This window comes from Taeniopygia guttata, chromosome 3 (genome assembly GCF_048771995.1).
Source record: "Taeniopygia guttata chromosome 3, bTaeGut7.mat, whole genome shotgun sequence".
Lineage (NCBI taxonomy): Eukaryota > Metazoa > Chordata > Aves > Passeriformes > Estrildidae > Taeniopygia > Taeniopygia guttata.
In genome coordinates, this window is record NC_133027.1 from 7,572,916 (window position 1) to 7,588,241 (window position 15,326).

General features: G+C 41.4%; 1 protein-coding gene across 1 annotated transcript in view; it reads right to left on the reverse strand.

The window, feature by feature from the left end:
- Nucleotides 1–20: 20 nt before the first annotated feature.
- The window catches only part of MFSD2B (MFSD2 lysolipid transporter B, sphingolipid), a 40,512-nt gene continuing 25,206 nt past the window's right edge, over nucleotides 21–15,326 (reverse strand). The window contains 6 exon segments of the mRNA XM_002188830.6: nucleotides 21–1,872; nucleotides 2,857–3,033; nucleotides 4,817–4,960; nucleotides 6,498–6,607; nucleotides 11,545–11,625; nucleotides 12,921–13,004. Coding sequence (XP_002188866.5) covers nucleotides 1,815–1,872; nucleotides 2,857–3,033; nucleotides 4,817–4,960; nucleotides 6,498–6,607; nucleotides 11,545–11,625; nucleotides 12,921–13,004 — 654 coding nt within the window. The 3' untranslated portion in view covers nucleotides 21–1,814.

The following is a 15,326-nucleotide window of genomic DNA, read 5'->3' on the forward strand; positions in this document are numbered from 1 at the left end:
AAATTCCATCAGACTCAAAATTGTAAACAGGCTTATGTTTTTTATTGTCGTAAACACATATGCCCCAGGCATACATATCTTGGTTTGTCCAAAAACTGAAACAAGGAAGAAAACAAAAAACCCCAGCCTTAGATGGCAAGTCAATAGAAATCTTAAATGAAGTTAACTCTTATCCACACACACTCAAAATATACCCTTTAGAAGCTCCCTCATAATTAAGCATTTTGAGGACAGTTCATAAGGCTTTTCTCTTCAAACTTGCCTGACAAGGTTTCAGTATCAAACTTAATGAGACACTCTGTTGTTGCACTGATTTTACATCCCAGTGTCCTTCAGCAAAATATTTCTCAGTTTTCCAGTCCAACACTGTGAGGCACTTCCCAGATGGCCCCGAGCAAATTACAGATGGCAACTTCTTCCAGGTGCTCCCAAAGAGCAGCAAGCCTGTCCTCCAAAGGCACTTCTGGTACAGCAAAAAGGCACTCAGTCACACAGTGAAGGCAGTGGGATGAAATTCATGTCTTGTCTTGCATTGTGCTAATTTCTTCAAGGTGAACACACCTCTTGAATTATTCACTGTCCCTTCCAGATTTAGATATGTCTTCAGAGTCCCACCATTTCAGCTTAGGCTTGGAGCCAGTCTCTGGAACCTGCACTGACCACAGAAGCCAAGAATAAACAGGTCCAAACTTCAGTGCTCCAGAAGGTGCCTGAGATTAGGTGTGTCTTTCATTTTAAAAGTGTGCTCAACAGTATAAATCTATAGTAGAAATGAATTGATGTATCTAAAGCATTATAAAATCCCTGACAAAAAAAAAATCACCATTTAAAAGACTGGTGTAGCCTCATTATTACAAAATAGGTGCAAGCTTAGATTAATACCCATGCCATGGTGTTTTGTGAGGCAGAGAGCCTATACCATGTGAGAAATGGGTATGGTGGTTACTTAAAGGCTAAAATTTAAAGAAATCTGATTTTTTTTCAAATTCAAATTTGAATTTCTTTCCCTTTTGGAAGGGACTACTGATTTTTCTTATCCTCAGGGGAGATGTTGATTTTGAAAATGTGAAGTTCTGATTCTCTGACAGAGATCAGCTTACAGGTTTCAGAAGAAAGAAAAATCAGTAATGGGAAATGCAGGGTTCTATTTCTTATAGAATCCATAAACATAGATTACTTCAAAATCTCTCAAAAAAAATGAAAACAAAAATCCTCAAAATATGTCTGCATGAGTGATTTGCTTAATTTCAAAAGAAAAGAAATCCTAACTTCATATAGTATATTTCAGGCTCCCAAGTGCTTTCCAAACACAATAGTGTGCAAATTATAGGTAGAGATTCTGCTCAAAATCCACCCCAGTCCCCAAGGGTGAAGTACATTGTGAGTTAATATTTGGAAGGTGCATCATTAATTGGACTCAATGACCCTTGTGTGTATTTTCCAATTCAGAACCCTAAAAATTCTCTAGTCACATTTACACTTTTTTTCCCCCTTAAGTTACAAATGCATAAAATCTCCCATGAACAAGATCACAGTTTCCCATTAACCACTGAAAAAAACAAACAAACAAACAAACCCCAAGCCTTCAAGAGATTGCATTTCTGAACGTGTGTAATGTCTTTCCTAGCACAGTGCATGGAGTTAGGTGTATATTTGCACAATGGTGTTCTCTCTTGATTTCATTACTGGCTATGTCAGAATCATCCTTTATCCTTTGTGATAAAATGTGAGCAGAGAAATGGCCTAGAAAACTCTCCCAGAGTTTGTTGGTGGGGTGTGAGTCTGTATTTGGGAAGCCACTGCATTCAGAGCTTTCAGACAGAGGTGTCCTTTTTGTGGCTGTCCAAGTTCTCTGTGCTTTGATGGCTCCTCCTGGTAAAAGCAGAACAAATGATACATGAACACACTTCTGGCTTTCACTGCTGACTCCTCAAACTGAGTTTGGCAATCTCAATCAGCTGAGAACCTCTAGCAAGGTGTGGTTGTTCAGGACAATGACTGAAGCTCCTGAACAGAGAGGACCAGTCCCACTGTCCCCTCCAGCCTGCACAGAGGCCTTTGTCATATCTGCCAACCCCATGCACATATCTTGGGATATTTTAGGGCATGAATTGGTCCCAGGCACCCTTGCTTAGGTCCTGGAATTGACCTCTTAGCATGGAGATCAGTTTCCAAGTCCAGTAAATTGGGATAATAAAATCAAGACAAAGAAATAATCTATTTTTTTTTTTAATTTTATCCATCAATCTGCTAGGACTGTCCTTATGTATGTCCTCAAGAGCTGACAGAGTTGGAGGAATTTGAGCTAGACAAGATTTTCCTTGGAGAAGGAGAAAAAGGGAGGAAGGGAGAGTGACAGAGTAAAAAGGGAAATAATAGCTCAAAGCTGACTTCTTTATTCTCCCACAATCTTTTCTGCCTACCCTTCTAAATTATTTGGATGTTTCTTGTATCCCATAAACACCAAGAATGCAGTCAACAACATACCATTTTCTTCTATATAGAAGTAAATTGTAGTTATTCACATGATCCCCACAAATTTAATCTATGTAGAATATTCCTCATTTCTGGCCTGAAAATATGTACCACAATAGTGCTTTGTGAAACACTCTAGAGAAAATGTAAATAGAGCAGCTGAAATTTCTGATAAATGGTCCTCTAAGCAGGTTGCACTGCACAACAAAAAAGTGATACTGGAACATGTCATGGTACCATTCTGTTAATAATTTGACTAAGAGCACATTGTTTTATTTTGTTGTAAGGAATATAGGGATTCCTTACAATAATAATTTTCCCAGTGTGATTAAGAGCTGCTGTAGGGGGGTTGCTGCTCTTTTACTGCCAGTCCAATCTTACCTTAACTCTTCAAGGGCAAGCTTTGTTTCTTTCCGACTTTCTTCAGTGATGGGGTAGAAAAGGAGTATAAACAAACCTAAAAGGATGAGGATGGCAGGAACTGCTCCAATGAGGAGTTTCAGTGTGAGGATCACATCATCTGACTGTCTGCATATCCCTGGCTTGTACCCAGTAAACCTAAACAAATTGAAACAAGTGGTGTGTGCATGTCCAGAGCTAAAAGGCTGTTGTTTACCTGAAGGCTTCCTTCTCCCGACCCCTCCCACTCTTCAAGACTTTTCTCCCATTTTCCCTACACCTCTCTTTTTTCCTTTTCCCCAATGCATTTCAAATTGTGTTTTTCAAACCTCATTTTTGTGCTCAACTTCAGATAACTGCATTATCTCTGTATTTTCTTACTATTATATATAACATTTAAGTTAATTATTATTGTTGAAATTTATCAAATTTCTTGCATACTTCTAAAGAAATTATTGTGGAATCCCATGTAAGGAAATAAACTGATGTCCAGCAAGTTTCACCTGAACATGAGGCAGAGGTGCAGTGGCTGAGCCCTGAATGGATTGTGGAGTCTCCCTCACTGGAGATATTCCAGAACTGTCTGGACACAATCCTGTGCCCTGTGCTCTGGGATGAACCTGTTTGAGCAAGGAAAGTTGGAAGCAGATGAGCCACTTCCAGCCCTACCAACTCTGTGATTTTGTAGTTCTGTGAAATTAATCTGTTATGTGTTTCCTATTAATATTCAGCAAAGTATTCAAGCTCTGCTTTAAAAGCATGGAAGTAATTTCACCAATTTCAACAGCAATAATTAAATTTAATTTAAACATACACTTAAGCACTCATCTCAAGATAGACAAATTTACTCAAGTGCTCAGAGTTAGGTACACTTCATTGATTCAGGACTTCCATTCAGTCCCACAACTGCTGATATACTCAAATTCCTACTCCAAATTTGTGGAATTAGTTTTTCTTCTGAACATCCACCTAATGAAAGCTCATTTGGCATAACTCTGTCTTCTGTGTTCTCCCACAAACATCTGCCTTGGCAAATTGCTGGGACCCAACTGGAACGCAATTGAAAAGGGGCTAATTGGGGAACAGCAAATTGTTTGAGGGTTTTAGCAATAAGCAGATAAAATTCCTAAGCCCAAAATGTTCAGCCAAGCATTGCCTGTTATTTAGCAATTGCAGCTCAAGGCCCCAAAGCAAAACATTCTGGTTACCAAAACCTAATTTGGAGTCGAGGGCTGGATTTCCCTTCTAAGCATTTACTGTGTGCTGTAGCAGGGACAGGCACAGGCCCTTTCTGCCAGGTCTTGCACAAAGGCAGGGCAGGAGATTCCTGGCCACTTACTCAACCTGTCTGGTCAGAACAGACAAGACCAAGTGGAAAGAGACCACAAACCCTCTCCTAAAGTGGCATGGTCTACGTGACAGGCAGTGCTGTGAGAAAGGCTGTTCCTGACTCTGATCAGTGTCCAGTTCCCTAAAATCATGCAGGAATTGGTGATCCTTTCATGCTGAACACGCCTCTGGCACCCCTAGAAGCACTCCAGTCCATGTAAAGTCTTACAATCTCCTAGAGATAGTCCAGTTCAGGTGCACCAGGGAATGCACAAAGCACCTGTATCACCTGTGCTTTGGACCTTCATCTCCTGCACTTTCATGTTTAGTTCTTGATTCATACAAACCACCAAAATTTTCATGAGTAATTGAAAAGAGGAAAATCTGAAGGGAAGTCAGGTTTTTCTGAACAGAACCATGTCAGGGCAAGTAACTTAATGCTCAGTTGTCTGGCCTAGATGGCACCAATCCTGTCTTTAGTGGTCAGCCATCTGGAGCTGCTGGCACTTTCAGGCTCAGGGCATGAATGCAATTAACTCCACAGGGTAAAAGTGTTGTAACCTCAGAATGCTTTCAGAGTAGATCCACTAAGTGGAAACACAGCGTTACTTACTCCAGTCCTGCTGCAGAAATTCCTAAGCCAATTCCTGCTGACATCTTGGTAAAAAAAACATAAGAAGAATAGAAAATGGTTTCATGTCCTTTCCCATGGGGATTCTGCAGGCGAAAGTTATCAACAACATCAGGCAGCATTGACCTAGAAGTGAGCAAGATAAAAGAAAAACTCAAGCCAAAATTTATTTTCAACATCCAGACTTAATGAAATACAGCACAGCCCTCCTCCATTTTTAAGTTTATTGATGTAGCCATGCATATGAAAGAATACAGTTAAAAAAGTTCTACTCCTGGAAAGGAGGGCAAAAAATGTGTAAGAAAAGCATGGACATATATTACAATGTGGAAATTTACTGAAAAGCCATGAAATACTTGAGAGGTGATAGAATTCCTAGTCTGCCTGTCATTCCAATCATAAGTTGTGACATTAAAAAAGAACAATAAACAACCCATCCCCCCCCACCCCCCCCTGATGTTTCTTAAGATTTCAAGGAATTCTGAATGTCTGAACAGTTGCATTCTGAAATAACTCTTTTGACAAGGTAACAACATTTTCAGAAACCAATTAAATCTATTCTCTCTATTTCAAAGAGACAGGATTAGAAAATGGGAAATTAGAATGGAAGCTGCTTGAATGTTAATTGTGAATTGACATTTTATTTCCATTATATGTAATAATTTACTGTTGGAAAAAGAAAGGTCTTCTCACCCTCTGTGCAGAAAAGCTTACATAGTCGGACAACTAATTTCAAACTATGTATTCCATGACGTCCTGGAGTTTTCAGGGCATTGTACAAACAAGTTATGAAAAACAGTGCTCTCAGCAATGGTCTTTCTTTCTGGTTAATGTGATCTCAATTACAATTATTTAATCTGAAGAGGAAATACCCTGCCATGCTCATCCATAAGTTGTTTTTCCCCACTTATTTTCAGTCCTCAAGTGCAAAAGACCTTGAATTCTTGGCTTCTTACAATCATAACCTTGTGTATTTGGTCTATAACAGAGGACTACTCAAGCAGGGATACACAGAATCATGGAATGGCTTGGGTTGGAAGGGACTTTAAAGATCATTTCATTCCAGCCCCCTGCCATGGGCAGGGAAACTTTCCACTACCCCAGGTTGCTCCAAGCCTCATCCAGCCTGGCCTTGAACACTTCCAGGGATGGGGCATCCAAAGTTTCTCTGGGCAACCTGTGCCAGAGCCTCAACACCCTCACAGTAAAGAAATTATTTCTAAAACCTAATCTAAATCTATCATCTTTCAGTTTAAAGCCATTGCCCCTTGTTCTATAACTACATGCCCTTATAAAAAGTAAGGTTAGACATAGTTTGCCTTATGTGTCCTCTGCTGTATTCTTAATTGCTCAGCATTAATTGATTTGCCTAACTTCATAACTCCTGAAGCAATGTTATCACACTTTGCATAGCTACTTAGATTATTGATTATATACTTTTGTGTAAAAAAGCAGCTACAGTTATGGTGGATGTAGTCTCTTAACAATAGAGCTCATATCACTGCATATAGCATCAACTATAAAACAACAACAAAAAAAAGATTCTTAGAAGAAGTGACTCTTGCCATATTCTGCATTTTTCAGAGGCAAATTCCATGCAGTAGTACATACATGTAATGCAAAAATACATCCATTCCCCACCTCAAATGTAAAATTCTCCTACCATGGCAACAGAAGAGATGCTGCAATGCTCAGACCAGAGACGAAGGCCACAAAGTAAGCCAGGATCAGGTTTGGAATGGTCACTAGCATGACTGCAAAAGGAATCATCCACTGAAGAAGAAAAGCATTATATCTAAGTTGCAGCATGCACTGCTCAATGCTGTATAGATTGTTCCCTTCAACATACAAAACTATGTACAGAACAGTTCACACACAGCAATGTCTCACACTACAGTATTTTGATCATATTGCATTTCCAAAAAGCCCAGAGCCAATCTGTACTTAACTACCCAGAATAATTGGAGAAAAGTAGGACAAGTGATAGTAGTGTTGTCTCTGTTAGCAGTATTAGGGCTACAACTGAACTCGTAAATTAAACAGACCCAAGAGCCTATTTACCAGTCTTGAAGCCAACTCACAGACCCTGGCCACATTCATAGTCCTAAACATTCATGGTCTCCAAAAAAACCTATGGCCATATAAATAGTTTTTGTGAAGAGCCCTAAAGTGGTTTATTCCCAAACTATGCTAGACAGAATAATAGAATGGTTTGGTTTGGATGGAACCTTTAAAGATTATCTCATTCCAGTCCCCCTGCCATGGGTAGGGACACCTTCCACTAGACCAGGCTGCTCCAAGCTCCATCCAAATGTTCAAGCCCTGGCCTTGAACACTTCCAGGAATGGGGCACCCGCATCTTCTCTGGACAACCTGTGCCAGGGCCTCTTACCCTCAGAGTAAAGAATTTCTTCCTAGTATCCAATCTTAATCTACCTGTCAGGTTAAAGCCATTCCCCTTTGTCCTATCACTCCATGACCCTGTAGGAAGCCCCTCTCCAGCTCTCTTGAAGCTGCTTTAGGCACTGGAAGGGGCTCTAAGCTCTTCCCATTTCTTTCCTCTCAGGTCTTCTCTCAATTTATTCACTGCCCAGATTAGTTTTGTGCCTGGGATCACCCTGACCCAGATGCAGGATTTTTACTTGGCCTTGCTGAACTTCAGGAAGTTCCCACATTCCCCCCTCTCAAGCCTGTCCAGGCCCCTCAGGATGGCATCCCTTCCCTCCAGCGTGTCACCTGCACCACACAGCTCAGTGCCACCTGCAAACCTGCTGAGGGTGCCTCAGTCCCTCTCTCCATGTCCCTGACAAGGACGTTGAACGGCACCGGTCCCAGTACAGACCCCTGGGGATGACACTCCTCACTGGCCCCCACTTGGACATTGAGCCATTGACCACAGCTCTTTGGGTGCCACCATCCAGCCAATTCCTTATCCATGAGTCGTCCATCCACCTAATCCATGCCCCTCCAGTTTACAGACAGACATTCAGGACCGTGTCAAATGCTTTGCACATGTCCAGCTAGACACTGTCAGTTGCTCTTCCCTTATCCATGAACACTGGTAATTCCCAGGAGATTGCTAATCAGCTTGGGTGAAGATTTTTCTGCCAGTTAAATAACAGAGATGACCAATGTCCATTTCTATTCTAGGCCAGTGTAGCTATTTAATTTACTATTAGAGACAATCCCTTAAAACATCCTTACACTGCATTTCAAGGGGAGTGGCAGGGCTTCAGTGGTCATTTTAAACTATAAATATACAATTTCACAGATCATCTTCAGTCTTGATGAGGAAGAATTTGCTTTCATTTCCAATCACCACTTTAAAGCCATATACATACTCAGCAATAACTAAACCCAGAAGTCAGAGTGGTTTGCTCCACTCCCCACACCCAGATCCACTCACGAGATTGCATGAGAAGCCACAGAGGTTAGCCTCAAAACCAAATTAATTTGGGATGCTTGGGATTTGTTTTCTGGCAGTAGTTATAGCCACTAGATCTTTTCAACTTCAACTTGAAGCAATGGGCTTACAGGACTGAAAAGCCACTTTTTAAAATGCTGATTGAATGCCTGCTGCCCAGCTGTCCTATACCCGTCACATGCTCCATCTCCCGTGCCTGTGAACCACAGGCACAGCAGCACATGTAGAATCCAGAACCAGAGGCTTATCCACAGGGCTTTTTAATGATGGGGATTAGTTTAACATTAAGTGTTTCAATCCTCTATACGTGCAGCTTGGGAGCTGAGGGCATGAGAAGAGCTTTCACAGAGAGTGATTCCCCTAAGCACTGCTATTTACAGTTCTGTATGATAAGTGATTCTGGGAGTCCTGGAGTCTAATCCATTATGTTTATGTTTTAAATGCATTTCCCATCTAAAGCATTTGCTCCCAAGCTAAGGAGGCAGAAAATAACCTTTCCTGACTGCAAGTTACCAGCAAGGCAGATAATCCTTGCATTAGCCCAGTGTTGTGTCAAAATCGTTATTTCACCACAAGAGAGCACTCCAGCAATATCAGATTTTATGTTGTCTATAAGCAATTTTATGACTGCCTTATGCTCCACATGGGGCACCCACTCAGAAACCAAAGCACTTAAACAAAATTCTAGATCGATAATAATAATCATTGTAACTGTAATTTCCTAGAGAAAGAGAAGCAGGGCCAGTAGGACTGAGGTTACAATGCCCTAAAGTCTCACTCATGCAGTGGCAGCGCAGTCATGGGGGCAGTGCTCCCACTGCAATAAACAGCTAATGCAGCTCCTTCTTTCTTAATTGTACAGCAAATACTCTGTTATTGGCATCTGCTCCCTTGTCACAGGGCTGCTGCCCTCTGAGTTATAAACAACATCCTGCAGTTATCCCGTGCCTTCCATCCGTGCCCTGACAGCGCCATGCAAGGTGACTCTGCCGGGATGCTGAAGGTGGTACTGGTCTCTGCAGCAGCACCCTACAAAGGGAAAATCAGGAAAAGGTGCCGGGAGGATGTGAGTGGAAACAGGATGGGAGAGTGGAAATGGGGCTGCAGAGCCAGGACTCATCCAAAGGCATCTCTCCATGCTGCACAGTGCTCATAGACACCAAATAAACCATTGTATATCTGTGAGGAGGTGCTCTTATTTTTACTAAATCCTGCAAAACCCACAGCCGAAAGATATTATTGGCTAGGATGAAAGCTAGAATTGTGGGAGAGAGCTGTCTTTGTTTTTAGACACCTTGCCAAAACTATGAATCAAGAAGATGCCACACTTCTTTAAACTTCTCGTGACAACTTCAATTCCAGTCACCAGCTGAGACTTACTGAGTGTAAGTTCTGTGTTTGCCCCGTGAGGGCAGAGTAGACACCTAATGAACAGAGCACGTGGAAGCTGAAGGAAATAAACAGAAGAGAAAAATTTCTAGCTTTTGCACCAACCTGGTTGCAGGAAGAATGCTATCAAGGATCCTGCTTGGGAGCAGGATAATTCCTGATAATTACCAAAATTCTAGGCTTTAAACTTCTAGGAACTTGAGATACTTAATCAGTAGTTAGACTTGTTGGTCATCTCTTTTGGGGGAATGGGTAAAAAGGGAGAAATATCAATGGAAGAAACTCAAGATTCTTGTTGCTTATCTACCAGATTCTAAACTTTTTGAGGGCTCTCTCCAACATAGTCTCACCTTAACAGTCAAAATTAGTCAGGAGCACTGTGACTTTTTTTTTCAGGAAACTGCATTTTCAATCACACGTTCACCCTGAAAGCTGAGTGTGGATTTAGAGGATAAAAAACAACTCGTGTTCTTCCCTGTCTCCTTCCCTTTCAGTAGAACATTCCCCAGTAACAAATTTAGGAGTCTTAAAATTATGTGCTTTTATTTCATTGTGGGAGAGTACAGATTAGCTGTACAGATCACACAAGGTGGTAGGGTAGAAAGCTCCTGTGAAAGCATTGTCAGACACAAAATCCGTCACTGAGCACACACTGAGTCCCCTGAGAAATGTCTACAAGATGAAGCAGAGAAGTGGCTTTTTTTCAATCCATCCCCCACTTAGACCATAACAGTCAAGCAACTCAACTGTAAAATCAAGTTAAACCATGTTTACAGAGGTGCTGACAGGTTTTCCAGTCATGTAAAACTAAATTTATAGAGCCAAGTTGGTTGAAGAAGGCATTTTTTGTGGCCAAGTAGACAGAGGAGGAGATTTCCTAAAGAGGAAATCTGCATTCCCAGGTCTAGTCAATGGGCCAACACTGCTTTTGGCAATTATCTTTGCTCAAGTGGTAAAAAGAAATAAGGATGGGGCTCGAATTCCAGATACTTCAAAACACATAACAATTCAGCAAATTTGGAACTTGGTTTTAAAGTTACTTCTCATTCTCTGGAAGTCATTACAACACAGCTTTTAATTCCAAAAATTATAACTCTTCAACTTTGTCACCAGACATAAATTTTTCAGCTTTGTTCAAATTTTGACATATAGCTTTGGGCTGGATTTTTCAAGTCCTCCTGCTTTTTTGTGCACAAGGCAATTTCTTTCCTCTTTCATAAGTAATTGAATGTAAACAGGGGGAAATGGAGGAACAGGCCTATACAATAACTCACCAAGGATGATGATAGAAAATTGCTGCTGTCTGCACTAAGTAAGGGACTTAAAATAATCCACCAGTGACAAGGGCAGGCTCACTGAGCTGGCTTTGCAAAGCTGTGTCAGAGTTGAACTAGGCTTCTTTTCTCAGGTAGGTCACCTTTTTCTTTACTTCACTAATAACTGTCCCTCCCTATTCAGAGGGATGTGGATGCTCCTACAGGGGGTGTCTAATAGACTTTTGTTTCCTTCTGTGAGACTGAATTACAGACACCTCAGCACCATATAACAAAGACAAAACAAGCCTTGCACAACATGTAACTTGTCAACATGAGGCAACTTAGATCTTAATTTATAAAACCTCATTGAAGCTCAGTCATGAGAGCTTCAAATGAGGAGAGCTTGTGCAGATTCTTAAATAAACTGGGACTTCCCTCCAGCATCAATCCATTTCTCAAAAGTTTCCCTTGGAAACTTGGAATCTGTCTGAAATTTGGGATAATGATTTAGAACAAACTCTGGAACAGAGCAAATTTCACATAGATTGATGTTATAAGCACTTGAAAGAGCTCCTGAAGTGGCTCATTGTCAAACAAAATGAGCACAAGAATTTATTTTTTTTCTCAGAGGATTTGCTTACCGAAATCCCACATGCTGCACACTTCTTGCCAAATCTCTGCAGAAACTTCTGCCAGAAGGGAACACTCACGGCTGCTGACACCTACAAGGGACAAAAACCTGTATCTGTACTGTGCTTACTTCCACTGTCTTCTTCAGCTGTAGAGCTCACAGACATCTTTTCGTCTAGTACATAAAAGCCTGAAAGGAAGGTGAACATGCAGATTCTTGTTTCTTCTCATCTTTTGAGTGACCTTCTAAAATTCGTTGTTAAGCTATCCACAGAGGATTTTCCACAGTCAAATCTTAGAAGACGGTGTCTTAAAATTTCCTTTTCTAATGCGAGCCATAGCAGTCAAAGCTGTGCTCAGTCATTAAAGTTCAAACATACTGGAAACAGCCACACTTTGTGCTAATTCCTTTTGCCACACTGCCTGAACCTGACAAATGATGAATGAATTTAGCTCTACCCTATGATACAGGAAGAAAGCTGAAGTGCAAGATAAATCTAGCCTAAGATATACTTAAGAGTACATTCCATTCTGCATGTCCCTTCTTAGGAGCAATCTGTAAGAGAAACAGTTGCGTGCAGTCGACATTACTGTTTCAGACACCGAACTACTCACCCATGGCAGCAACATCCACAAGCAATGTACTACCTGTGCACTGAAGAATTGCTACTAATGGCACCCTCACACTTGACCTTTATTTAAATGTCATCTAATTGTTAGTTATATTTTGGTCTTTACTCACTTTACCTCTGCTGTTTCTTGTCTCTCTTCTTGGTGACCATCACTTGCAGAGCCTTAAGATACCCAGCACTCCTCTTTTGCTCTCCAACATCTTGGTTTTAATGGTTTTGGAAAAGGTATGTCTTATAATGTGGGAAAGGGTAAGTAACACCTAAGCAAGCAGACTTCTACCTCCTCATGTTAAGAAAAAAATTCTCTAAAATGATCTTTTTATCACACTGCCAATTGCTTTAGAGAGGAATCTTCATATTTCTGGATATTTAAAATATTTATCCTAGCAAGCTGCCTAGCCCAGAGGAGTTGTGTGTATGAATATGCAAATTGAAGTTGTTTAATTTTAAGCACATAAGACTGGGGAAAGGGACAAAGGAGGTAAAATTCCAGACCTCCTTTCTCAAAGAAGCTTCTGCCTTTTATAGAAGCTGTGGCTTACAGGTAAAAACAACAAGGAATTAATTAAAAGCTCCAAACTACTATTTTTTAGAACTGCAGTAGGGAACACCAGCTTTATTTCAAACAGACAATGCAAAAGATAGTGTAGCTTCCTAACAGCTTTGCTGAGACACAAAACTCTTCCTGTATTCTGTAATTTTGTGCCAAAGCCCAGCAAGAACCAGGTAATATTTGGGAGAGAAGTGCAACTCACCAAGATGGTCACCACCAAATACTGGAAGTGATTGCGGAGGCCAGCAGCATGAGTGCAGAACAGGACAAAGTTTCCCTGCTCCAGCTGTGGAATTTTAGACATTTGGTGATCACCAAACGGCAATGGAAAAATTTAAAAAGACAAAAATTGCATTATACTCCATATTAGTTAAATATAGTCGGTGACTGATTTGTTAAATGTAGGGTTTGGGAGTCTCATTCTTCCCTTGTTTGCAACAAAAAGAAGCAATAACTGTCCCATTATCATTGGAATAACATGCCAGTAATGCCGGGACAAGCAACAGGTAAGCCACACCTAACAGAGCATAAAATTGACCAAAACAGAAATGGCCCTATGAAAGGATTCTGTCTCGAGACTTTATTCCCTATGTCTCAATTGCCTTGTGTTGTCTCAGCTGCAGGCTACTGCAAGAAACTGCCCTTTCTCTTCCTCAGCAAGGCCATAAATCTTTCCACAGAAGCTCTGACTCCAAAACAAGTAATGTTTCAGCTGTAATAACACTCCTGCCAACTTCCTGCAGTAAAGCAGCTGGTTTTGTATGCACCCTCAGCTATAGAGTGTAGCTTTGGGTCAGATATCTCCTTACAACTGAATCCTCATCAGATGGGAGGATCTAACTGCACTGTGTTATATGACAGGTGAGGCCACTGCCACCATCATGCTTCTGCAGAACTCAGGGGGATTCTGAACACCAGAATATGATGGAGGTCCAGCTCCAGCAATTCTGCAGAAGCAGAGTGACAGAGGAGGATTTAATACTCATGCCACAGCAGCATGGATAAATTCTTGCTCCTTTTTGTGCTTTTATATTATAGGTGGCAAATCACCTGTATACAAATTAGGATATCCAAAAAGTTGTATCCTGTCTCTATTGTTACAAAACCCTTCCCTGGTTGTGTCCCTGTTTATGCTGCCCTAATTTTAGACATAGGATATCACACTCTGGAATTACAGCTGATGCATCTTTACCTGCCCATTCCTTTTGCTGAGCAGTGAGTGATCCACTCTCTAAATTCCACAAAATCAGTGTCTGTCCCTCAAATAACAGCAGCAAGGGTTGCTCATGCTGGCTCAACTGCAGTAACAGAGCTTCCAGCTTCTGCCTCCCCTCACACCTTCCCTTCAGTCTGCACAAACAGCAGAGCAGAGAGATATGGACTGAGCTGATCTTTTCCTCTCTGGGTGCTGTCAGCAAGTAGTTGGCTGCCAGCAACCAGATGTGCTCTGTATCCCTGCTGACTGAATGATGCTGGAAGGATGTGGACAATAAGAGACCTTTCATCTTTCATCTTCTCCCTGTCTCTGCAGTTGCCCACAGTACTTGCAGATCCCAGACACGAGCAGAAATAACTTCTGTTATTGTATCTCACCCTTGGGTATTCCAGTAAGGACTAGCAGATGCTATGCCCAAATTCAGGCCAACAAAAAAATTCAGTGCTCCTTTGGCAAACAAACTTTTAAGCAGTCCTTCCAAGGAACTTAATAATTCACCAAGACTCCTGGTGAGCACAGAACTGCTCTCTTACATGTCATATTCTTGCCTTCTGTCCTGATACTCCCTTGATCAATGGTTCACGTGATTAAGAGTCTCTTGGCAAAAATGTGATAATTATTTGCTTTTCAAAATAAAGCAAACTTCAACTGATATGTACAAGTTCAGAGTAAAATAATACATTTACTGAATTGAACATGTCCTAAAAGTCAGGCTTAAAAGCCTGCTGTACTTACGGGGAGTGAGGGTTTCTTACTGAGTGGCTTTTCTACAGCTCCTCTCTATGGGAGGGTGCACAACATCTTTTCGTGAGAGCCACATCCAATTGCAGGTCCTCATTTCAAAATGAGCTCTACCTAACTCTGACACAGGTGAGGCCTCCTGCCTCTGAATGTCTTCTTACTCTGACCTAATGCCTTCCATCACAAAAAACTCCACAAGACCCAGTTCAGCCACTATCTGAGAGCAGTTGCCTACGCAAAAGAGAGGGGCAACAGTTTAAACAGGGCACACAGAGAGAGGAACAGACAGAAGAGAAAAAGCATTCTCTAAGCAACTGAAACCACAGGAGACTGTGGATGGATAACACAGAATGACCCAGTTGGGTCACTAGGACTAGTTCTTCACCTTTTATGGGAAAAAAACAAAAAAAGAACAGAAAAGAAAAAAGTCTTTAAATGGTCAGGACTTTGGCTATGCTTCTCCTTTGTAAGAACCATCTCCAGCCACACAGGACCCCAGGCACCAAAAGAGGACTCTGGTTCCCTACTGATTTACAGGGGAAGGCAACACCCCCTAGATCACCCCTCCAGTCACCAGCCAAAGGTTATTTGCATTTCAGACTCTCCCATGCTGGGAGTGGAATGAGGCCAACACACAGACTGAGAGGGTCT